The sequence below is a fragment of the Phalangium opilio genome, unplaced genomic scaffold (assembly GCF_054372755.1).
Source record: "Phalangium opilio isolate 3A_F unplaced genomic scaffold, DU_Popi_V2 ptg000082l_1, whole genome shotgun sequence".
Lineage (NCBI taxonomy): Eukaryota > Metazoa > Arthropoda > Arachnida > Opiliones > Phalangiidae > Phalangium > Phalangium opilio.
In genome coordinates this window covers 13,075,465-13,094,624 of record NW_028324189.1, presented here as the reverse complement: position 1 = coordinate 13,094,624, position 19,160 = coordinate 13,075,465, and the positions used below count along the sequence as shown (strand labels likewise).

At 35.5% G+C, this 19,160-nt stretch overlaps 6 protein-coding genes and 1 non-coding gene across 9 annotated transcripts; 4 read left to right on the top strand and 3 right to left on the bottom strand.

Moving 5' to 3' along the window:
- The first annotated feature begins 605 nt into the window (after nt 1-605).
- On the top strand, nt 606-861 carry LOC149651820 (RNase MRP). Its single transcript, XR_016371433.1, has one exon.
- Nucleotides 862-1,741: 880 nt separating this feature from the next.
- LOC149651819 (glutathione S-transferase omega-1-like) lies at nt 1,742-4,245 on the top strand. Its single transcript, XM_089848891.1, has 5 exons — nt 1,742-2,041; nt 2,128-2,233; nt 2,902-3,124; nt 3,187-3,313; nt 3,874-4,245. The coding sequence occupies exons 1-5, from the start codon at nt 1,888-1,890 to the stop codon at nt 4,110-4,112; spliced, it is 849 nt and encodes a 282-aa protein (XP_089705017.1). The 5' UTR covers nt 1,742-1,887; the 3' UTR covers nt 4,113-4,245.
- On the bottom strand, nt 4,212-5,361 carry LOC149651818 (uncharacterized). Its single transcript, XM_089848894.1, has 2 exons — nt 5,161-5,361; nt 4,212-4,975 (listed from the first exon to the last, which is right to left on the bottom strand). Exons 1-2 carry the CDS (start codon nt 5,240-5,242, stop codon nt 4,590-4,592), a joined length of 468 nt encoding a protein of 155 aa, XP_089705020.1. The 5' UTR covers nt 5,243-5,361; the 3' UTR covers nt 4,212-4,589.
- A 1,023-nt stretch (nt 5,362-6,384) lies between these two features.
- LOC149651817 (UPF0598 protein CG30010) lies at nt 6,385-7,370 on the top strand. The gene is made up of 3 exons (XM_089848893.1): nt 6,385-6,579; nt 6,640-6,688; nt 6,873-7,370. The coding sequence occupies exons 1-3, from the start codon at nt 6,427-6,429 to the stop codon at nt 7,325-7,327; spliced, it is 657 nt and encodes a 218-aa protein (XP_089705019.1). The 5' UTR covers nt 6,385-6,426; the 3' UTR covers nt 7,328-7,370.
- Nucleotides 7,355-10,471, bottom strand: LOC149651816 (AKT-interacting protein-like). The gene is made up of 9 exons (XM_089848890.1): nt 10,333-10,471; nt 10,011-10,110; nt 9,653-9,900; nt 9,517-9,581; nt 9,332-9,432; nt 9,155-9,243; nt 8,979-9,077; nt 8,175-8,343; nt 7,355-8,076 (listed from the first exon to the last, which is right to left on the bottom strand). Exons 2-9 carry the CDS (start codon nt 10,029-10,031, stop codon nt 7,972-7,974), a joined length of 897 nt encoding a protein of 298 aa, XP_089705016.1. The 5' UTR covers nt 10,032-10,110; nt 10,333-10,471; the 3' UTR covers nt 7,355-7,971.
- On the top strand, nt 10,443-12,257 carry LOC149651815 (pseudouridylate synthase TRUB2, mitochondrial). Its single transcript, XM_089848889.1, has one exon. It carries the CDS (start codon nt 10,594-10,596, stop codon nt 11,539-11,541), a length of 948 nt encoding a protein of 315 aa, XP_089705015.1. The 5' UTR covers nt 10,443-10,593; the 3' UTR covers nt 11,542-12,257.
- LOC149651814 (putative NADPH-dependent quinone oxidoreductase VAT1L) lies at nt 11,948-18,475 on the bottom strand. Of its 3 annotated transcripts, none has more exons than XM_089848887.1 (10): nt 18,129-18,475; nt 16,941-17,070; nt 16,646-16,861; nt 16,430-16,572; nt 15,904-16,007; nt 15,739-15,794; nt 14,639-14,833; nt 14,488-14,577; nt 14,300-14,411; nt 11,948-14,229 (listed from the first exon to the last, which is right to left on the bottom strand). In XM_089848887.1, exons 1-10 carry the CDS (start codon nt 18,338-18,340, stop codon nt 14,213-14,215), a joined length of 1,275 nt encoding a protein of 424 aa, XP_089705013.1. In that variant the 5' UTR covers nt 18,341-18,475; the 3' UTR covers nt 11,948-14,212. The 3 variants fall into 3 exon arrangements, with proteins under 3 accessions (XP_089705013.1, XP_089705012.1, XP_089705014.1); XM_089848886.1 differs by lacking the exon at nt 15,739-15,794 and adding an exon at nt 15,640-15,695 and having other exon boundaries at nt 18,129-18,474; XM_089848888.1 differs by lacking the exon at nt 15,739-15,794 and adding an exon at nt 15,640-15,695 and having other exon boundaries at nt 11,948-14,226; nt 18,129-18,474.
- Between the last annotated feature and the right edge of the window lie 685 nt (nt 18,476-19,160).

Sequence of the window (19,160 nt, the reverse complement as noted above, 5' to 3'; positions counted from 1 at the left end):
AATAACATGACGCGGCTTTATGGCAAAACTGTTTATCGAAACTCGAGAAGTTTGGCCATAGAAACCAAGTAAAAAAAATTATTATTTCTAATAGAGAGGGGCTCGTCTCATACGTCAATTTGATTACGCTGAATTTATAATTACGATAAGGAATATTAAATTGCGTAACTGTATTTAAGCCTTCATTTCTTCATCAACAAAATACCAATTAATTTAAATATCTATGCTGGTAAATACGTTATTAAAACTAATTAATTAAATTATCATAACAAGAATATTTACTAAAAGAAACTGTATTCAGTTCCTACATATTTGAATCTCCCGCTTAGAAATAAAACTACGACGAACAGTAGCTACTATTCCTCCCAAAATCTCTCTCAAACGTGAGAGACATTTTCTGGCCTCCTTAGCTCTAGGTTTTAAAATTTGTGCTTTAATTTTTACAACGTGGTGTATAACAATACATTACACCAGCACATGTACAAACTAATTATCAATAGCTATTACAAATATTGCAAATGTAATAAAGCTTGAAGTATACTCCTACACTTACTTATTACTATAAAACTAACATATATAAGAGGAGCTGCCTCTTATACCAGTATGGAATCTTCCTTAACTCGCCTTCCAAGCTACATACGGAACCCTTTAATGGTTCACAATGCTTGGGGTAAAGTCCCCGGAGACAGGGTAGAGATTACCGGGGTGCGAAACCTTTGACACCTTTCAGCACCCTCATCAAGCCAAGAAGGGGTCACCCCCGAGCGAGGGTGCACGAGGTGGATTACTCATAGCACAGTTATGCGAGTGATTTGAGTGTAATAACCAAATCTACTCAATGGGGCTTAATAAGGAAGATTCCGCCATTTTGTGTTTTTAAGCCTATTTTCCCCTTAGTTTTTCATTTTTAATTATCTCGTTGACATAAATTGAACGAAATAAACATTTTAGATTACTTTAAAAGCATGGTATATATCATCTTATCCGGTTTCGATAAGAGAGAACGAGAGGTTTATTCGAATCAAGTAAACACATTAAAATAAGTGGGAGGGTAGGCTTTTCCCGGGACCTGGAGGCTGGGGATCGGTACACCTCCCTTCAGTTTACAATGTTTCGGAAGACGCCCCCCCACCCACCCCAATGATAAACAAGATGGTCACTGCCATAATAACTCCACCTATCAATTGTTTTTCAAGCGGATTAGAAGAGTTTAATTACGAATTTTTGGAATGTACTTCATATCTACCATTGAAACTATATTTTCTTTAAACTTTCCCTGACTTTTCCAGGAATTCCCTGATCCCCTAAAGTCACTTTTACCGCGATTTTGCTGGCAAAATAAATATTATTTTTCAATAATATGAAATTCAGTTTGAATATTGTGTTTTAGAAGTAACTAGCACCATGAACTTCGACCTTTCCCTGTCCTGATATTTTCAAAATCCCTGATTTCCCCCAAGATTTTCGGGATATCCAAATACCGTGACACCCTGTTTTAAAACACATCGAAACGTCACACGTGAACTACTTTCACGCGCAATAGTTTATTATCTGCAACAAAAAAAGTATGGGAGAGAGTGTATGGCGATTAGAAATACCGGGAATTTGACGTAATACGGTTCATGGCCTTACAGTTAATCATCCCAGAAGATGGGAGGGATTATCAGTTATTTTTCTCGAACAACCCGCGGTTTTTTTGTAATCAGATAAAACTTGTCATTGGAAGGGGGAGTTTTTAGCTGGGAAAGCCGTATATATAAGAAACATTCGCGTCTCTCCAAGTACAGTCATAGACCATTTAAAACTTGAAGACATCGTAGCTACTAGTATAGCAAATACTTCCTGAATAATTAAGGGAAATTTCCCCTCATTAAAAATTACGTAAAAATGACGATAGGGAAAAGGCTATTGACAGCCGTTGGTTCGGCGCAATGTAGAATGTTTGGCTCAACTTCTAAAAGGTTGGAAACCAATTTAAAACCAAAATACGTCACGGCAGAAACGGATATTTGTAATAACGAAACCCCAGCTCTTTCAAATGGTAATTTGATTAAAAAAAAAAAAAAAAAAAATTCTGGTTAATTAGAATATAAAATAATAACAAGTTTTTTCATTTCATTACTATAGGTTCGCAATGCCCGGCTGTGGAACAAGATAAATTACAAGTTTACAGCATGAGATTTTGTCCATACGCGCAAAGAATCAAACTAGTATTAAACGCCAAAAACTTAAAGTAAGTTCAATTTAATTTAATTACTAAAGGTTTCATTGCGTATGAGCTTAAGTTGATACCTAGGCAGTGTTATCTCTGTTGTATCAGACTACCTTGAGAGTACAGTTATAACGGGAATGGGGGCTTTCTCACGGTATCTTAGGATAAAACGTGCGCCAAACGTTTAGAGGCAAATGCTTCCTTGATAAGAGGTGAACTATACTTGTTTTCCGATCATTTACAATTTTATCATCATGTCAATCAAAACTGTAGATAAGTCACCTTTCTACCGCGCAAATTTTATTATAAACCCTTAGTAACAATCATTCAGTAAAACATCCAATCACAACTGTCCCCGAGCTCTATCTAATCAACACTCGAATCGGAATACAAACAATAAGCACTTCAAATTATCCACTTTGAACTATCAGTTGTTGTCAATCAACTATAAATGACTTTGAACTATAAGTGCACCCCTCTCATGACGAAGATAACTTTTGAAATAAATAAATGATAAATTTAATTTATCAAGATATTTTATATAAAAATTTGCCTATGAAATTTTTTCGAACTGGGTCAATTGAATTTCACTATTAAAATAAAACTTTTACACAATTAATTAACTTAGTTTTAAAAATACACCTTTCTAAGAATGCGATTAATTAAAATTTTCGCGCGCCTTTTTACAGGTACAACATTGTCAACATTAACCTGAAAAGTAAACCAGATTGGTTTCTCGCCAAAGCCCCCTTGGCTAAAGTACCCGTTATGGAACTCCCAAATGGCAATATCTTAATGGAATCTTTGGTAATCGCCGACTATTTGGATGACGTATATCCCGAGCGAAAATTGAACCCAACTGATCCCCTTGAAAAAGCCCACCACAGTATTTTACTCAAAAGATTCACTCAAGTTAGTACAAAATATTTAAATTAAAGGTGCGCAATTAATTAAACGCTCTAATTACTATCTAGATCGCAATTTCGATTGTACCCGTCTACAGAGGTGAAATTAGCATAAGCGAATGGTGGATAATATTCCAAGATAAAATTCAATATTTGGAAGATACGCTGAAAAACTCCGGAAAACCTTATTTTGGAGGTGATTGTTTATCAAAATAATCTATATCTATATAAATCAAAGTACTAACTGACTGACTGACTGATAATCAACGCCCAGCCCAAACCGCTTGCCTACATAGAAGGCTGAAAATTTGCAGGAACGTTAATCATAAGTAGTAGGCGCGTACTAAGAAAGATATTTCCAATCCGCCGCCATCTTAAAAAATGGCGCCCAGAAATGTAAAAAATCTTCTCTATGCAACAAAGTCCGCGCGTTTCAACCGATTTCGCAAATATTTAGTACCTATAGACGGGATGAATGGTCTTTTGGTTTCGAATTGTTGCCATCTTTTTAAATGGCGGCCAAAAACTTAAAAACCCTTCTTTATGGAATAATGTCCGCGTGAAAAGTAATAAAAAATGCATCCCTATGGGCTGACGGGCAACGCCGAGTGCCTTCGCTCTTAGGGTGCTAAAAAATTATTAGTCGTCAGTAAAATCTACCCATTCCGTGTATCATTTTGATGGATGTTCTTATTACATACGAGCGACGCCGCGGGTAACAGCTAGTTGTCTTACGTTTCTTAAATTTTTGTGTAGGTCAAGAAATTGGAATGGTTGACTACATGATTTGGCCATGGTTTGAGAGAGTGGAAGCTATAACTATCGCCTACAACTTGAAGCCATGGTCCCCAAGACGTTTCACGTTTTTACAAAATTGGATGGAAAATATGAGTGCTGACTCATCAGTTCAAGGAGTCATGGTCCGTACCCTAGACCATATTGGTTATTTGAATTCCGTCAAGGGTGGAAAGCCAAATTACGATTTTGGATTGTAAAACGCCAAATTTGTTTTTATATGCTTTGTAAAAATATGCTATTTCGCCCCCCCTCCTACCCCATAATGGGTGTTTGTAATTTTTAAACAGTGTTTACGCTTATATTTTTGAAATAAACGATTTTTTAATCGCATATGCAAATGTTTACATTTGTTTTCATTTGAAAAATAAGTACAAAAATATCTGATTCTTACAATAATTCAGATTTCAGACTTGTAAAGTTTTTATCGAGCCTTTGGCTTCGTCAAGGAACTTTTTGACTTTTAAACAATACTTTGACAATTGACATTGTCTCAATTACAATATTTACTTATTTTAAAGGCACATTCAATGGTTAGAGATCAATTTGAGCCCAAAACCAAATGTCTTAGGTAAAAAAAAAAGAAGGTTTTTGTATTATTATGTTTATCGAGCCTTTGGCTTCGTAAAGAACTTTTTGACAAAATTATGTAAAACAAATATGACTCTAAAGTCCAATTACTTAGTGTATTGGGGAGGGGGTGGTTGTTCATACATTTGATTAGTAAAGCCTCCTTCATAAGCTTGCGGAGGAGGAGCAGATGCGTGAGAAACAGGGGCATAACCTGGGGCTGATGCTTGAGGAAGAGGGGCATAACCAGGGGCTGGTGCTTGAGGATAAGGATATCCCCCTACATTGACAGTTGTAGGAACAGGTGCTTGAGGGGAGATGACGGTGGTATGGACGTAAGTCTCCCTCTTTTGGCAACAACCGCAACAACAGCGGCAAATCAAAACGCAACAGCCAATGACGCAAATTGCTGATCCTACAGCTATGCCTACAATTGCCCCAACACCTAATGCGGCTGTCTCCTCCACAGAGAGGGTACCGTCGTCTGTGTCATCTTTAATGTACCATAAATTTAGGTACAATTACTAAATATAAACCTAAAGGATCCAAGTTTGGACAACACGCTACGTCACCCAAATACTACAACTACCTTTATAATGGCAGATACGCGCCTCTAGGCTACAAGTGCTATCGCAGATCTCTATAATTCAATCCCCAAATTATTTAAAATATGCTTACATTTGTACGTTTCTCCATAGACAGATGACATTCCAAGTATCAGAAACGTTATAAATAACATGACATTACATATAACCGACATTTTTAGTTACTAAATTTTACTAAATCCAAACTTTCTAACTTCAAGTTCTCAACTTCCTTTCTTTCAACTGAACTAAGGCAAACCAAAACCAAACTGTGGAGTGTGGTGGCGCTGCTAGGAGTCGGGCGTGCCGGTGATTCGGTGAAGTCATGGTCCTCCCTCCACCCTCACGTGCGTGCCAACAAAGCAACCCTTTAAAAAAAACCTAGAGGAAATCACGTGGTCTCGTTTCCCCCTAAACAGTTGGAAAATAGGAAGCAGACGACTTGCACCCATAGATATAGTAAAACTATAAAGGGTCTAGATCCACTTCGCTGGCTTAGGCTTAACGAAAAAAACGTGGAAGGGGCAACGAGCAGACAGCCGCTATTTTCTGGGGGTAGCCGTATAAAACGCCATCTATCGGGAACTTTCGAAACTAAATTAAGGGATGAGCTTAGAGTAGTGGCACTCTATGTTAACCCCCTATAGGGCATAATAAGTCAAACCCTCGGAGATGCCATTACTCCATTTTATACGAGCTAAGAGCAGAAAAACGTATTTTATAAATTTTACACCTGTAAAATCGTTTAAAAAACACTTGGAACTTGTATTTCTACTTACTTTCGAGGAAATACCACCGTTTTCTGAAGGTAAGAGTCTTTTTTTATACATTTATTAGTAATAAAAACATTAAGGCGAGCTAAGCCTTGGTCTTGTAAAACACGGCAGATTAGTGATTAGCCTCTATGTGCAAATCTACAAGTACATTATGGCCATGACCAAGGCTAGCTCGCCTTAATGTTTTTATTACTAATAAATGTATAAAAAAAGACTCTTACCTTCAGAAAACGGTGGTATTTCCTCGAAAGTAAGTAGAAATACAAGTTCCAAGTGTTTTTTAAACGATTTTACAGGTGGAAAATTTATAAAATACGTTTTTCTGCTCTTAGCTCGTATAAAATGGAGTAATGGCATCTCCAAGGGTTTGACTTATTATGCCCTATAGGGGGTTAACATAGAGTGCCACTACTCTAAGCTCATCCTTTAATTTAGTTTCGAAAGTTCCCGATAGATGGCGTTTTATACGGCTACCCCCAGAAAATAGCGGCTGTCTGCTCGTTGCCCCTTCCACGTCGACCTCCCATTGAATTGTGTATGCTTGCACCTAGTAATTTCTTTTCAGCAGCTTCTGCAGTGTAAATATGTTAATACAAAGACTACGTTTTCGTATTGACCAATTAAAATCTGGCCTTACATTATTTCAAAAATCATGGCGGGAAATTTCGTACGTTCAAGGTCAATCACCCCAACCAAATACACGAGAATATTTTTATTTTATAGACCATCAAGGAATGGTAGGGCTTTTATATATAAAAAAAAAGTTATTTTAATTAAAGTTATATATATTATTATAGTTATTTCTTGATGATGCTAAAATGAAGAACTTCACATCTTGCTTCAAAGGTTGGTTGGCCAAATTAGGCTTAACGATGGTTGGCCAAATTAGGCTTACCGATGGTTGGCCAAATTAGGCTTAACGATGGTTGGCCAAATTAGGCTTAACGATGGTTGACCAAATTAGGCTTAACGAGCTTGGATCGTTTTTCTAATAAAACACGCACCTTAATTGTCTTTTTTTGCTTTACAGAAAAGAATTTCCTGAGATTTTTCTTTAGCAGATTAAAATTTAACACAACTGAAAACTACGCTAATGAATTCCCTTATCTTTCATTATGTGGGAATGAGAAAAACTACGTTCGTTGTGATGACCTACCTATAGTATTTACTCATATTATAGAAGAAGAAGATGAATATTTTTTATCTTACGCTCATGGTGGTGATAAACTTAAAGTTCCCTTTGAACCTGAGAAACTTTACATGTGTTCCAATAGCGGTAGATTATACCACCCTTCATTTCCAAAGCTTGGAAATGTTGGTTTAGTTAAATCCTCATTAGCTATCGAACTTAGCAAAAATTTTACATTTTCTAAAAAAACGGAAAATGAACTTCAACCTGAATACTTCACGTGGAATAATAAAAAATATAAATTAACTCTAGAAATATCGGATAATGTAAAGAAATATAGCAAAGCTTACTTGTAAAAAAAATAAAAAATGAAATAAAGACAATTACAAATTAAAAATACTTTTACTTTGCAATCAATATCTGTCAGATTTACACTTTTTTTTTTTAATTTATACACTTCTAATATTTTGTTTTACATTGTTTTTTGTTTTGTTTTGATGTAGTATAGAAATATGGCAATAAAACTGCTTAAATCTTATTATTTTTCTTATCTAAAACATTCCGAGGAATTAAAAACCCTCCCAAATTAACTTAATTAATTTAATCACGTTTGAAGGATCCAAAATCTTGGCAGTTTTGGTATAATAACATTATTTATTTTGTACAACGCAATCAATCGATCATTAAACCCTGACTAGCAATCCCATAAATGTTTATTTATAAATATTCATAATTCTATTAATTATTTACTTAATTAATTATTCGTATCTACAGTCTAGATTTCCCGCAGAAGTTTTATTTAAAAAATGTTTTTTTTTCAGAAGCAATTGGCTAAGCAAACTTCAATTTTGTTTTTGTTCGTTTCACAATCTGAGCAATTTTTTTTTTTTTCGTAGCAATATTGCCAATCTTATCATTCTTAATAAAAACTCAAAACTGGCATGATTAAAATTTTATTAAAAGTTTTTTGCGGTTGATTAAAATTAAAAGCAGCCAACAGTCATAATTCCTTTTTGGAGAAAATCTGATTTGTGCCTTTTTCCATCCAAGAAAGACCAGGTCTAACCCCATGACGTGAATTATAATCATCCTCTGATGATGGACTCTTTTAAATTATCGATTAAAAAATGATAAATTACGTTTGTTTCTAACTTTCTATCGACTCTTGAAATATTCCCCCCAAAAAAACCCCCAATTAATTACCTTTTTGTTGAGAATCCTCTGTAGGACCTCCGCGTGTACAGTTGGATCCCATGGACTAAACCAAATTGCGTGATTGTCTTCCGTGGATGGTTTGTCATACAGATGCTCGTGACATGAATTCATATTTTCAGCTATTTTTAACTTGTATAATTCAGGATCTTTCTCATATCTAAAAAAGTACAATCGTAATTAAATTTTTAACAACAATCAATGGTTTTTTTTTTCAGGGTTCATACAACTTTTGGAAAACAAATTTCCCTGAGATTTCCAGGTTTTCCCCATATACTTCCCTGAATTTACAGGTTTTTCCCGTATACGGAGTATCCTATGGAGCAAATGCTAACGAAGGAGGGGGGGGGGGCAAATATGACTATTACATACTCGAAGGACATCCCCGTATCTCTAATAGAACCAGAGTTACGAGCCTCCAAAGTATAGTGTAATATTAATCCTATGGAGGGAATTTTCACGAACATTTTGCTTAATTACTCGGCCCCTGTTTGTCGTAGCCCTAAGTTTTTAGTATGGCTGGATGGGGGGCAAATATGACTATAACATACTCAAAGGACATCCCCGTATCTCTAGTAGAACCAGAGTTATGAGCCTCCAAAGTATAGTGTAATAATTCCTATGGAGGGAGCTATGTTTCTGAAGATTTTGCTTAATTACTTGGCCCCTGATTTCCCTGAATTAAAAATTCTAAATTCCCCTGAATTTTCCGTGAAGTTTATGTCAACTATTTATTTAACTGATTTTTCCAGGTTTTCCCGGTTTGTATGAACCCTGTTTTTATATAAAACTTACAAAACAGCGGCTTCTGGATTTAAAGGAGTCTGTGTCTCAATTTTGTAAAAGACTGTTCTAGCAAACTGAATAACTTGCCATAAATGATTGCTATTTCGCCTAAAACCATACATTTAACTATCAGGACTAACAAACTTAATTAATTTAATATCTAATAAAATCTACTAGAAAACAACCTCCATTTTGTGAAACTTCTTTTTACATCTAATTCTCCCGTCTCACAGTCTATGAGTGGATGGAAAACTGGTGGTTCGAAGACAATTATCTTTGAAATTATTAACCGTAACAGATTTATAATTAGAAATTATGACTACAAAATTTTAAAAGAACTTTTCGAGTCAACTCTTACGTACAGGACAATCACAGTCTGGAAAATTATCTGGTATATACAAAATGAAGCGGTAAATTCCACCTTGGTATAATCCCTGACGTATAAATATCACCCCAAACCATTCTAAAATAAAATTAAATTAAATTAAAAGGTTAACGATTGTCCTAATTAATCTATTTTAAACTAAAATAATTTTAATTATCGTACTGAGAGCAGTTGCGGCTGATGGAACAACATATACCCCGGGTATCCTTTGTTTATGCAATAAAACACTAAATGGGGGAGTTTATTTTTTTAATATTAGTTTTAGGAAGAATTCAAAAATTAACGGTAAAATTCATACAATTCTGTCATGAGAGAGTATTCCATTATGAATGGTTTGAATGTGTCGCTATTGCTAGCCGCGCTTTGTGACCTGTCTAATAATTTATGGTGGTGTTGGTGGGAAGTACTGTCTGAAGTGGAAGGCAATATCTTTTGGATACTAGGTAGACTGTTATCAGACCCGGAAGGTGCGGAACTAGCGCTACTGGCTGTTGGACTACTATTACTGTTTTCACTACCATCCTTGGTGGGTGGTTCGGCTTTACTCTATGTGTAAATATTAAATAAATGTGTACTTACAGGACTTAAAAAGTTCTAAACAATCTTGGAAAATGGTTGGTGCACTTAAATAAAAGGAAATTAGACTATCATCTTACCTTCTTGAAGAAAAAAGACATATTGAGCTTGGTTAAGTGGACTATGTCATTGAGGAATATTATCTTTAGTATCCTTTTTAGATAAATTCCAAGGAAATTTCTGTAAATTTAAATATTCTGATCAGGGGAGGTCAAAATCGATCTGTTTAGTTTGTATGGTAAGTAAGAATTAAGATATGAAAAAAGGCAAAGCAGGCAATTATTTATGACCAAGGCTTAAGAGGAAATACTTCTAATGTACGATAGTAACTTAAACTTCATCGTGTATGAAATTAGGAATGCTAATTACTTATTCGCTTAATAAATCAAGAAGAAAACTTACCATTCACACAGTTAATCCGATTCAAACTGAAAAACTGTGAGCGAAAAGTCCGGTTAAAAATTAGACCTTCTTGCGGCCATTTTTCATTTCGGGTCACAGGACTCATTCGTGTCACGTGGCTTCCACCCGGAAAGGTCAACCTATTTCAAAATCCGTCTGAGCACGTGTCTGTCAAATCCCATCTGTCAAAACAAACGCCAATTAATGTGATTTAATGAGTAATTTGATTAATAAATTAGATTAAAGCGATATTATTCAAGTATGAAAAACTTTAAAACAATTACTGAAGCTAGAGAAGCGTGGAAACTTCTAAATGGTGTCTTTTGCGTCTACAAGCCCCAAAATATTCCAACACTTCGAACACGTGAGATTCTGCTTTACGCTTTAACAAGGGATTTAAACAACATGGATGTGAGACCACCCAAACAATACGTTTCCATCGAAGGAAGTTTGAGTGATGAGAACTCGCGTCTTACGGTAGTTTCAAAACCAAGTTTCGCTGATCATCCTTTAGTAATTGGTCCAAGGTATCAAGAACAAGACTTTAGAATGAACTTTGTAAATAATTTGGGTAGATATATGTCTGGTCTTTTAATTACTGGCATTGGAGATGGTTGTAAGGTAGCTTATAGAATGAAAAACAACAATTTGTTAAGAAAGTTTGAAATAGATGGACAGTTTGGTCTAGCAACTGAAAACTATTTTGTAGATGGACCCATTATTGGAAAATCCACTTTCAAACACGTCACCCAATCAAAAATTGACTTAATATTATCCTCAATTCAAGCCGCTTACCAAGCCAACGCGTTTAAGTTTTCAGGAGTACCCTTAGATTCCCAAGAAGCTTACGAAATAGCTAGCGCTGGAATTGTAAGACCAGCCGATAAAACTTTACCAATGATTTACAAACTAAGCTGTATAAAATTTGAACCCCCATATTTCACCATAGAAGCCCATGTTATAAATGAAAGTGAAGATTACCTGTCACAATTAATCCATGAAATTGGTTTGAGGCTAAAATCCAACGCAGTTTGTGTAAAGATAAGATCAACGGCTTACGGTTTGTTTAACTTGGATCACGCTTTACTTAGAAAACACTGGAACTTGGAGAACATATTGCAAAATATTAATGATTGTAGAAACGCAGCTGCCTTTGAAAATACAATAGCTAGAAGTCCATTAATTAAGACTTCCAGAAATGAGAATTAATTATCAAATTGTATTAGCGGAAGTGAGATGAGACTAGAAGTATCGAAGTAACCAAATTCTTCACTTGGCGAAAGTGAATATTCTTGATAACACACCAACGGTTAGCCCTCTGGTAGCGGTTTCTGAATTTTCCCTCCAAAACGTGAGAGGCTCGCGGCGGTAGACGGCCGAACTAGATTCAAGCACCCGCGTCCGTGTTCTGCAGCTTTAGGTTAAGGGGAAGGGGGTAGGAAATGTTTTTGGAACGCGACCAATTTTTTTCTCTCTAGTGTAGGCGCGATGGAAGCGGCGAATAAAATCCTCAAATTTGTTCACTAGTGCCAGGATCTACTACCAATACTAGAGCTCTTCACTTCTAGTCTCATCTCACTTCTGGTATTAGTCATTTAAATAAAAACAAAACTAATTAATTAGTCATCCGTTTTTAATTTCTTTGTTTGTTTGCTCCACCAAATATCCAAATATGACATATAAAGGTAAATGTTTTACGTACAATATTGCAGGCACAGCAAAGATTCGTAATGCTTGGTACAAACAACATTATATAGCTTCTTTATTTATTTATTTATTTCGGGGGCTCAGAATTCTTCATTTATTTTTTTTTGGAAAAAACAATTTCATAATAAACTTGTAAATATGTCAAATTTGTATGTTTTTTTTGTAGTTTTGGTTTCTTATATACATATAAATTTTACTCGAATCACAAATATACATGACCCAAATTTTTGTTTATTTTTTATATATATATAATACGAACGTTAAAGCCTTTCATTTTTTTAAAAAATTACTTGTTTTTTAGTTTTACCAATCTGTTTTTTTAGGAATGCTTAATTTGTTTCTTTAATACTAAACCTAGAACCATTTCAAATTTTTTTTCAGAGAAATAATACTATTTTTAACTTGGAATGAATCAACCAATCGCATTTGTCCTTAATGTTCAAAGAAATTGCCCAATTTCGTATTCAGGATTTAAACGCTGTATACTGCAGCGAACAATTTTGGGTTTTAAGGATTATGGGGATGTAAAAAGGAGTAGTAATCTGCTTCAAAATTCTTTCGAGAGAAATAATACTATTTTTAACTTGGAATGAAGAAACCAATCGCATTTGTCCTTAATGTTCGAAGAAATTGCCCAATTTCAATTTCGTATTCAGGATTTAAACACTGTATACTGCAGCGAACAATTTTGGGTTTTAACGATTACGGGGATGTAAAAAGGAGTAGTAATCTGCTACAAAATTCTTTCGAGAGAAATAATACTATTTTTAACTTGGAATGAATAAATCAATCGCATTTGTCCTTAATGTTCGAAGAAATTGCCCAATTTCAATTTCGTATTCAGGATTTTAAACCCTGTATACTTTAGCGAACAATTTTGGGTTTTAAGGATTACGGGGATGTAAAAAGGAGTAGTAATCTGCTTCAAAATTCTTTCGAGAGAAATAATACTATTTTTAACTTGGAATGAAGAAACCAATCGCATTTGTCCTTAATGTTCGAAGAAATTGCCCAATTTCAATTTCGTATTCAGGATTTAAACCCTGTATACTTTAGCGAACAATTTTGGGTTTTAACGATTACGGGGAGGTAAAAAGGAGTAGTAATCTGCTTCAAAATTCTTTTGAGAGAAATAATACTATTTTTAACTTGAAATGAATAAACCAATCGCATTTGTCCTTAATGTTCGAAGAAATTGCCCAATCTCAATTTCGTATTCAGGATTTAAACCCTGTATACTTTAGCGAACAATTTTGGGTTTTAACGATTACGGGGAGAGGTAAAAAGGAGTAGTAATCTGTCATTAATTACTTCAGAATTTAATCGCGATGACTAGTAATTAGGGAGTAGGATTAAAGTAGCGAAACTATTCTTATTACAATCAAAATTAAATTAGTAGTACCACTTGGATGGAGTTGGCAACGGACAGCGTGAAGCTTAAAAGCTTTCGTTTAAGCTAGGACAAATGATAACGATACTTTATACCTTGACATTTTTTTTATTTTAAATTAATACTGGTTTAAATTGCGCCTGATTATAAATCTCTTTAAGGCAAAAATACTTATTTTCTTTTACGGATCGATCAAAAATATTTATAAAAAAGTAGGCCTAAATACTTTCCGAGTCCATTTTGGTTAACCTTTTTGTGACAAAAAGGGGGAAGAGGCGGAGCATGCTGGGATAAGTGTAGTGTCGTAGAGAGAACTTGAGACAAAAGCACCACCGTTTTTGTATACGTATATATAAAATGTGCGATAATTAATTAATTAATTGCAATTAAGATTAAACGATTTAACTAATTAAAGAGATCCTTATTATTATTATTATATAAATATTTCGCGTACTATATAAAAAAAAAGGATATTGAGAGCAAAAAATTTAATCACTGATTGAGATTAACGACAACGTAAAGTAAATATTCCCTTTCTTTGGTTTGGTTTCAGGGTTTTTGATTGATATGTTAAAATTATTTAAGACTGAAATTAATCAACGAAAAAATAAGTCGACAAAAATATTATAGCGACAATTAACATTTGGATGAAGAAAAAACGTTTTCTTTTCGCGAAGTATTTTTTGGTTTTAACTCTTTAACGGAGACCAAAAAAATACATAGGCAGTTTCCAGGGCCATACTTTCAAAAAGTGAGATATAAGGGGGAGATTACGATATTCATTTAGGTTTCTTTTTCTGCTGAAATAAGCGTGGCGTGTAATTTTTAATTAGTTTTGTTGAAAAAACCCTTTTATTCACGTTTTCTTACCAGGAGGAGGAGAGGCTTCGCCACTTTCTTTGGTGTCTTTATCGGTATCCGTGCTATCAGCGGATTGTACGGCTCCTTTCGCCTCTTTTTCCTTTTCTTTGCCACTCTTTGGCTTTATTTGGAGTAAAACATTAGTTAAGTTTTACTTTAACCTGTGAAGTATTAAAAATATAAGAGTTTAAGAATACTTGAGGTTTTGGTTTAGGCTCTTTGCTGGGGTCAAGAATGATTTTGCCGATATTTTTCCTGTCATGCATCTTTTGCATGGCTTCATGAACCTACAAAATAAAAAGTAATGAGATATAATTGAAGGGAAATTCATTTTGACAAAGTAATTACATCTTCAAATGCCCAAGTTGAGTCAATGACTGGTTTTACTCTTCCATCCCTCCATAAATCAAAGATCTTGTTAACCACATCCCTAACATACTCGTGTCCACCTTGTTGATATAAAAGATGACGTAGATGGAAACCAGAGAGAGTGCGATTATCATCAAAGAGCTTAATTGGGCTTATTTTATCCACTTGCCACCACTGTTAATGAGTAAAAACTAATTAATTTTCCAAGCAAAACAGTACTAAACTCGCATTCCTTTGACTAAACTAAGCCAACCGACTTCCACCACAATTTACTAATAATATTATAGATTCTACCTTAAATATAAAAGGAAAAATAATTAAAATTACAAAATAATTGGCATTTAATTTATCTCTAAAAACGTGTACTACTGCGCCATCCGCCATTGGTTTAGTGGAGTCTGCTAGCCAGAACCTACCCTACCCTTGCCTAGGATGGGATTGGGGAATACAGGGAAAAATGGCAGGCGGTCTTCCTGATTCGTCTAAGTAAACCGCCCGCCATTTTTCCGAGTATTCCTAGCCCATTTCAAGCCTCCCACCGGACCTTAGTCGTTCCACAGTTAGTGTGCGGATTTCCCCAGATTACGCTACTCCTTCCGAGTATTCCTCCCCCATTTCAAGCCTCCCACCGGACCTTAGTCGTTCCACAGTTATCGTGCCGATTTCCCCAGATTACGCTCCTCCCATCATTCTCTCTCAGCCCGTGAGGTATCAACCAACCCCTTTAGGGGCGTCTATTAGACGTCACTAAAGCAATGGCGGCTCAGTTGTCCTCGTTTTTAGACCATTTAAATGCTAGTTATAGTGTAATAAGGGATCATTTATTTATATTTTAAAAATTTTCCTTTTATATTTAGAAAAAAGGCCATTCTTTTAAGGTATAATGTCTTGGCACCTGAACTTTTCCTTCCATAAATATTCAAATTTAAAACTAAACAAAACTTCCAAAAACAAAAATAAAAATTCCCCTTAATACTCACAGACTTAGCTACACTAAAAAAGCTTTTAGTTTCGCCCGTTACAATGTTAGAAGTACCTGAAAATATGAGTAAAAAATAATTTAATAAATTTTTACTCACTGATTTAGCGAAACTGAAGAAACTCTTAGTTTCGCCAGAAACAATACTTGAAGTTCCTAAAATCGTTAACAATTTATACCCTCATTTTTTAAAGGAATTTTATTAAAGGATCAACTAAACTAATTAAGGGTTATGAACTAAGTGTTAATTAATTAAGTTACTTACCGTACAGAATATATCTGCCTAAAGGTTTCAAGAGGCTGTAACCTTTATTGGCATCATCACCATACATGCAATCCAAAACTATATCAACACCGTCTGGACATAATCTGGAGTCAAACACTCAAATGTTAGCTTAAATTTTGAGTCAGGTTTTGAAAAACACCAGGGTTTTATTAAAAATAACCCAGCCCACTGGTTTTTTTTCAGGGCGTTTTTCAGCGTTTTTCGGGGGCGTTTTTCAGCGTTTTTCGGGGGCGTTTTTCGGGGGCGTTTTTCAGCGTTTTTCGGGGGCGTTTTTCAGCGTTTTTCGGGGGCGTTTTTCAGCGTTTTTCGGGGGAGTTTTTCAGCGTTTTTCGGGGGAGTTTTTCAGCGTTTTTCGGGGGAGTTTTTCAGCGTTTTTCGGGGGAGTTTTTCAGCGTTTTTCGGGGGAGTTTTTCAGCGTTTTTCGGGGGAGTTTTTCAGCGTTTGTTGGGGCTGGGTTTTTTTAATTAGAACCCTGTTTTGAGTATTTAATATTAGAAGATCATACTTTCTAACTTCTTGTACATAATCAGTTCCATGATCAATGAGATGAGTAAATGAATCTTGAATAGCTTCGTGTTTTGATTTGGCAGCAGTACCAATTGTGGTAATGTCATTTTGGGTTTTGCTTAACTGAGCTACAGCGTGACCCTATAATTTGATACAAAATTGACCTCAACCCAATTTAATACCTCAAATTTAATTAATAGTGAAGGATCCTTACAACACCCCCAGCTGCTGAATGTAACAGAACTGATTGGCCGGGTCTCAATCCTCCAATATCAAAGAGAATAGCGTAAGCTACAACATAATTCATGGCAATAGCCGCTGCATCTTGGAAGCTCATGCCATCTGGGATCTTATAAACGTGTTTAGCCTGAACAGTAACTAATTCAGCCCAGGCTTTGAACTCCGTTAACGCTACTACAGAATCTCCAACCTTTTTTGTAAGAATTTTTGAATGAGAATTAACTCATCCCCCAATTTTTTTAATTTAAAATTAAGTAAGGCGCAAGTACTTTAAGATCTTCAACACCTTCTCCCAGAGCTTCTATCTCTCCAGAACATTCAAAACCCATGATAAAAGGTGTTTTTAATAGGTTATCGACTGTCCCTTGTCTAACCATTAAATCCAAGAAATTCAAACCACTTTAATGGTAAAAAGAACAAGAGAAAAAAATCTATATCAAACCTAAATTCACCAATAAATTGCGAAGTTCAGAGTTCTAAGTATAAGATCGAAATTGCTAAGTTCAGAGTTCTAAGTATAAGATCAAAATTGCCAAGTTCAGAGTTCTAAATATAAGATCAAAATTGCCAAGTTCAGAGTTCTAAGTATAAGATCAAAATTGCTAAGTTCAGAGTTCTAAGTATAACATCAAAATTGCTAAGTTCAGAGTTCTAAGTATAACATCAAAATTGCTAAGTTCAGAGTTCTAAGTATAACATCAAAATTGCTAAGTTCAGAGTTCTAAGTATAAGATCAAAATTGCCAAGTTCAGAGTTCTGACTAAGTATAAGATCAAAATTGCCAAGTTCAGAGTTCTGACTAAGTATAAGATCAAAATTGCCAAGTTCAGAGTTCTGACTAAGTATAAGATCAAAAGGGTTAAGAACTTAAGATCTTTAGATTAATGGCTATTTTTAAATAAATAGATTCTAAAGATTATCTCAACCACAATAGGAATTTTTTCAAGTGATCAAGTATGTTTTCTTATCATATTAATCAAAAGTATGGACACTTCAGATAACTCTTTCAAAGCCATCAACAACTTCAATAGCTTTCCACATTATTTGTTAATTTATTCCTTTTTCTATATTATTATATTACCCCCAAACTAAATTAAAAGTACAATCTGTCTTCTCAGGCTCCTAAACTCCTACTTAAAAAGACATCTTAGTAAAGAGGTCTTTGACTTTTGTCTCCCGCGCCCATTAGCAGTACAGTTATAGTAGGGCAAGCGGGGAGGGTCCGAAAGTATCGACTGACTGACCACAGGTTTTACGTGACTCATCAGGTGACAGACGCCTGTTGTCACAACCCTTTATCTTAGAAAAAAGCTATTCTATCTCTAACCCTTTCAAATTAAAATTTCAACACGATCACGCGCTATTATAATTAAATAACGCGATAATAGACGACTTAAAAGTTAAGAGGTTCAAGAAAGCGAAATTTCCTTATCCATATGTTTGACAACTAGGCTTACCAAGCTTTGACTCTGACGAGTACCTCGCCTTCCGCGGCGGTAGGCTCGGGCCTCTTCATGATTTTGACAGCCTTTAAGCCTCCGAAACTACTTAAAACGACGGCTCTCATTTCTTTTGGCGGCGGTTGTTCTTCTACCTTTTCTTCCTCCTTTTTCTCTTCCTTTTCCTCGGTTTTCTTCTCTTCAGTCGGTTTAGCTTCGTTATCGGCCATGGTGGTCAAAATAATTTAACAAAACTTTTCGAAGAAGCTGCGTCTGTCTGTATCACGAGACAACTACTCCCGTTGACTGCTCGAAGCGAAAAGAAAGCGGGACTACGCCTAGTGTCGTAGACTAGACTCGGTGGCGGGAGCCGGGAACGCGCGCGTTTTGGTAAAAAAAAAAACTAAACCACGCCCACTCCCACTCGTCACTGACAGAAATTGACCATGCATAGCATAGCCCATTTCAATCAGGCGCTAGTTGTCCGCAAAAATCGCGTCTTATTATAGGCCTACTTGAATATGACTTCGTGAAATTTGCATTTTTGTCAGTTTAATCATAAACCAACAGAAAATTATACCTCAAAAACGTTAAAAAATGTATCGTAATAGGTAAGAATGTGTATAATTCCAAAGGTTAAGCGCGTTATTTGGTAGGCTGTGACCTAAGCGATGACTGTGCCGGCCAAAGTACGCGCGCACTCCGCCATACTTCAAAAAGAACGTAAATGCCCCACAGAGAAAGCCTAGAGATAACGGCTTTGGGTATGAGACTAAGGAATGTATAACCTACAATATGACTGGACGGGCATTACGAATTGCCGAACTTGCAGTATGTCAAGGCGTTGCCTACGTTAATCAAGGCCTGTGCGCGGTAGTTTCGAAGGGGCTGGGGGGATTTAAGAAACGTGACTTCTTATTTTCTCCCTATTTTGGCGCGAGATTTCATTGATAGCTGGACCGAAACGCGCGAAAATGAGTATTTTAAATTCCAAGCGCGAGAAAATGAACGTTTCAAAATTCAGGGTGGGAAATAAGGATTTTTTTAAAC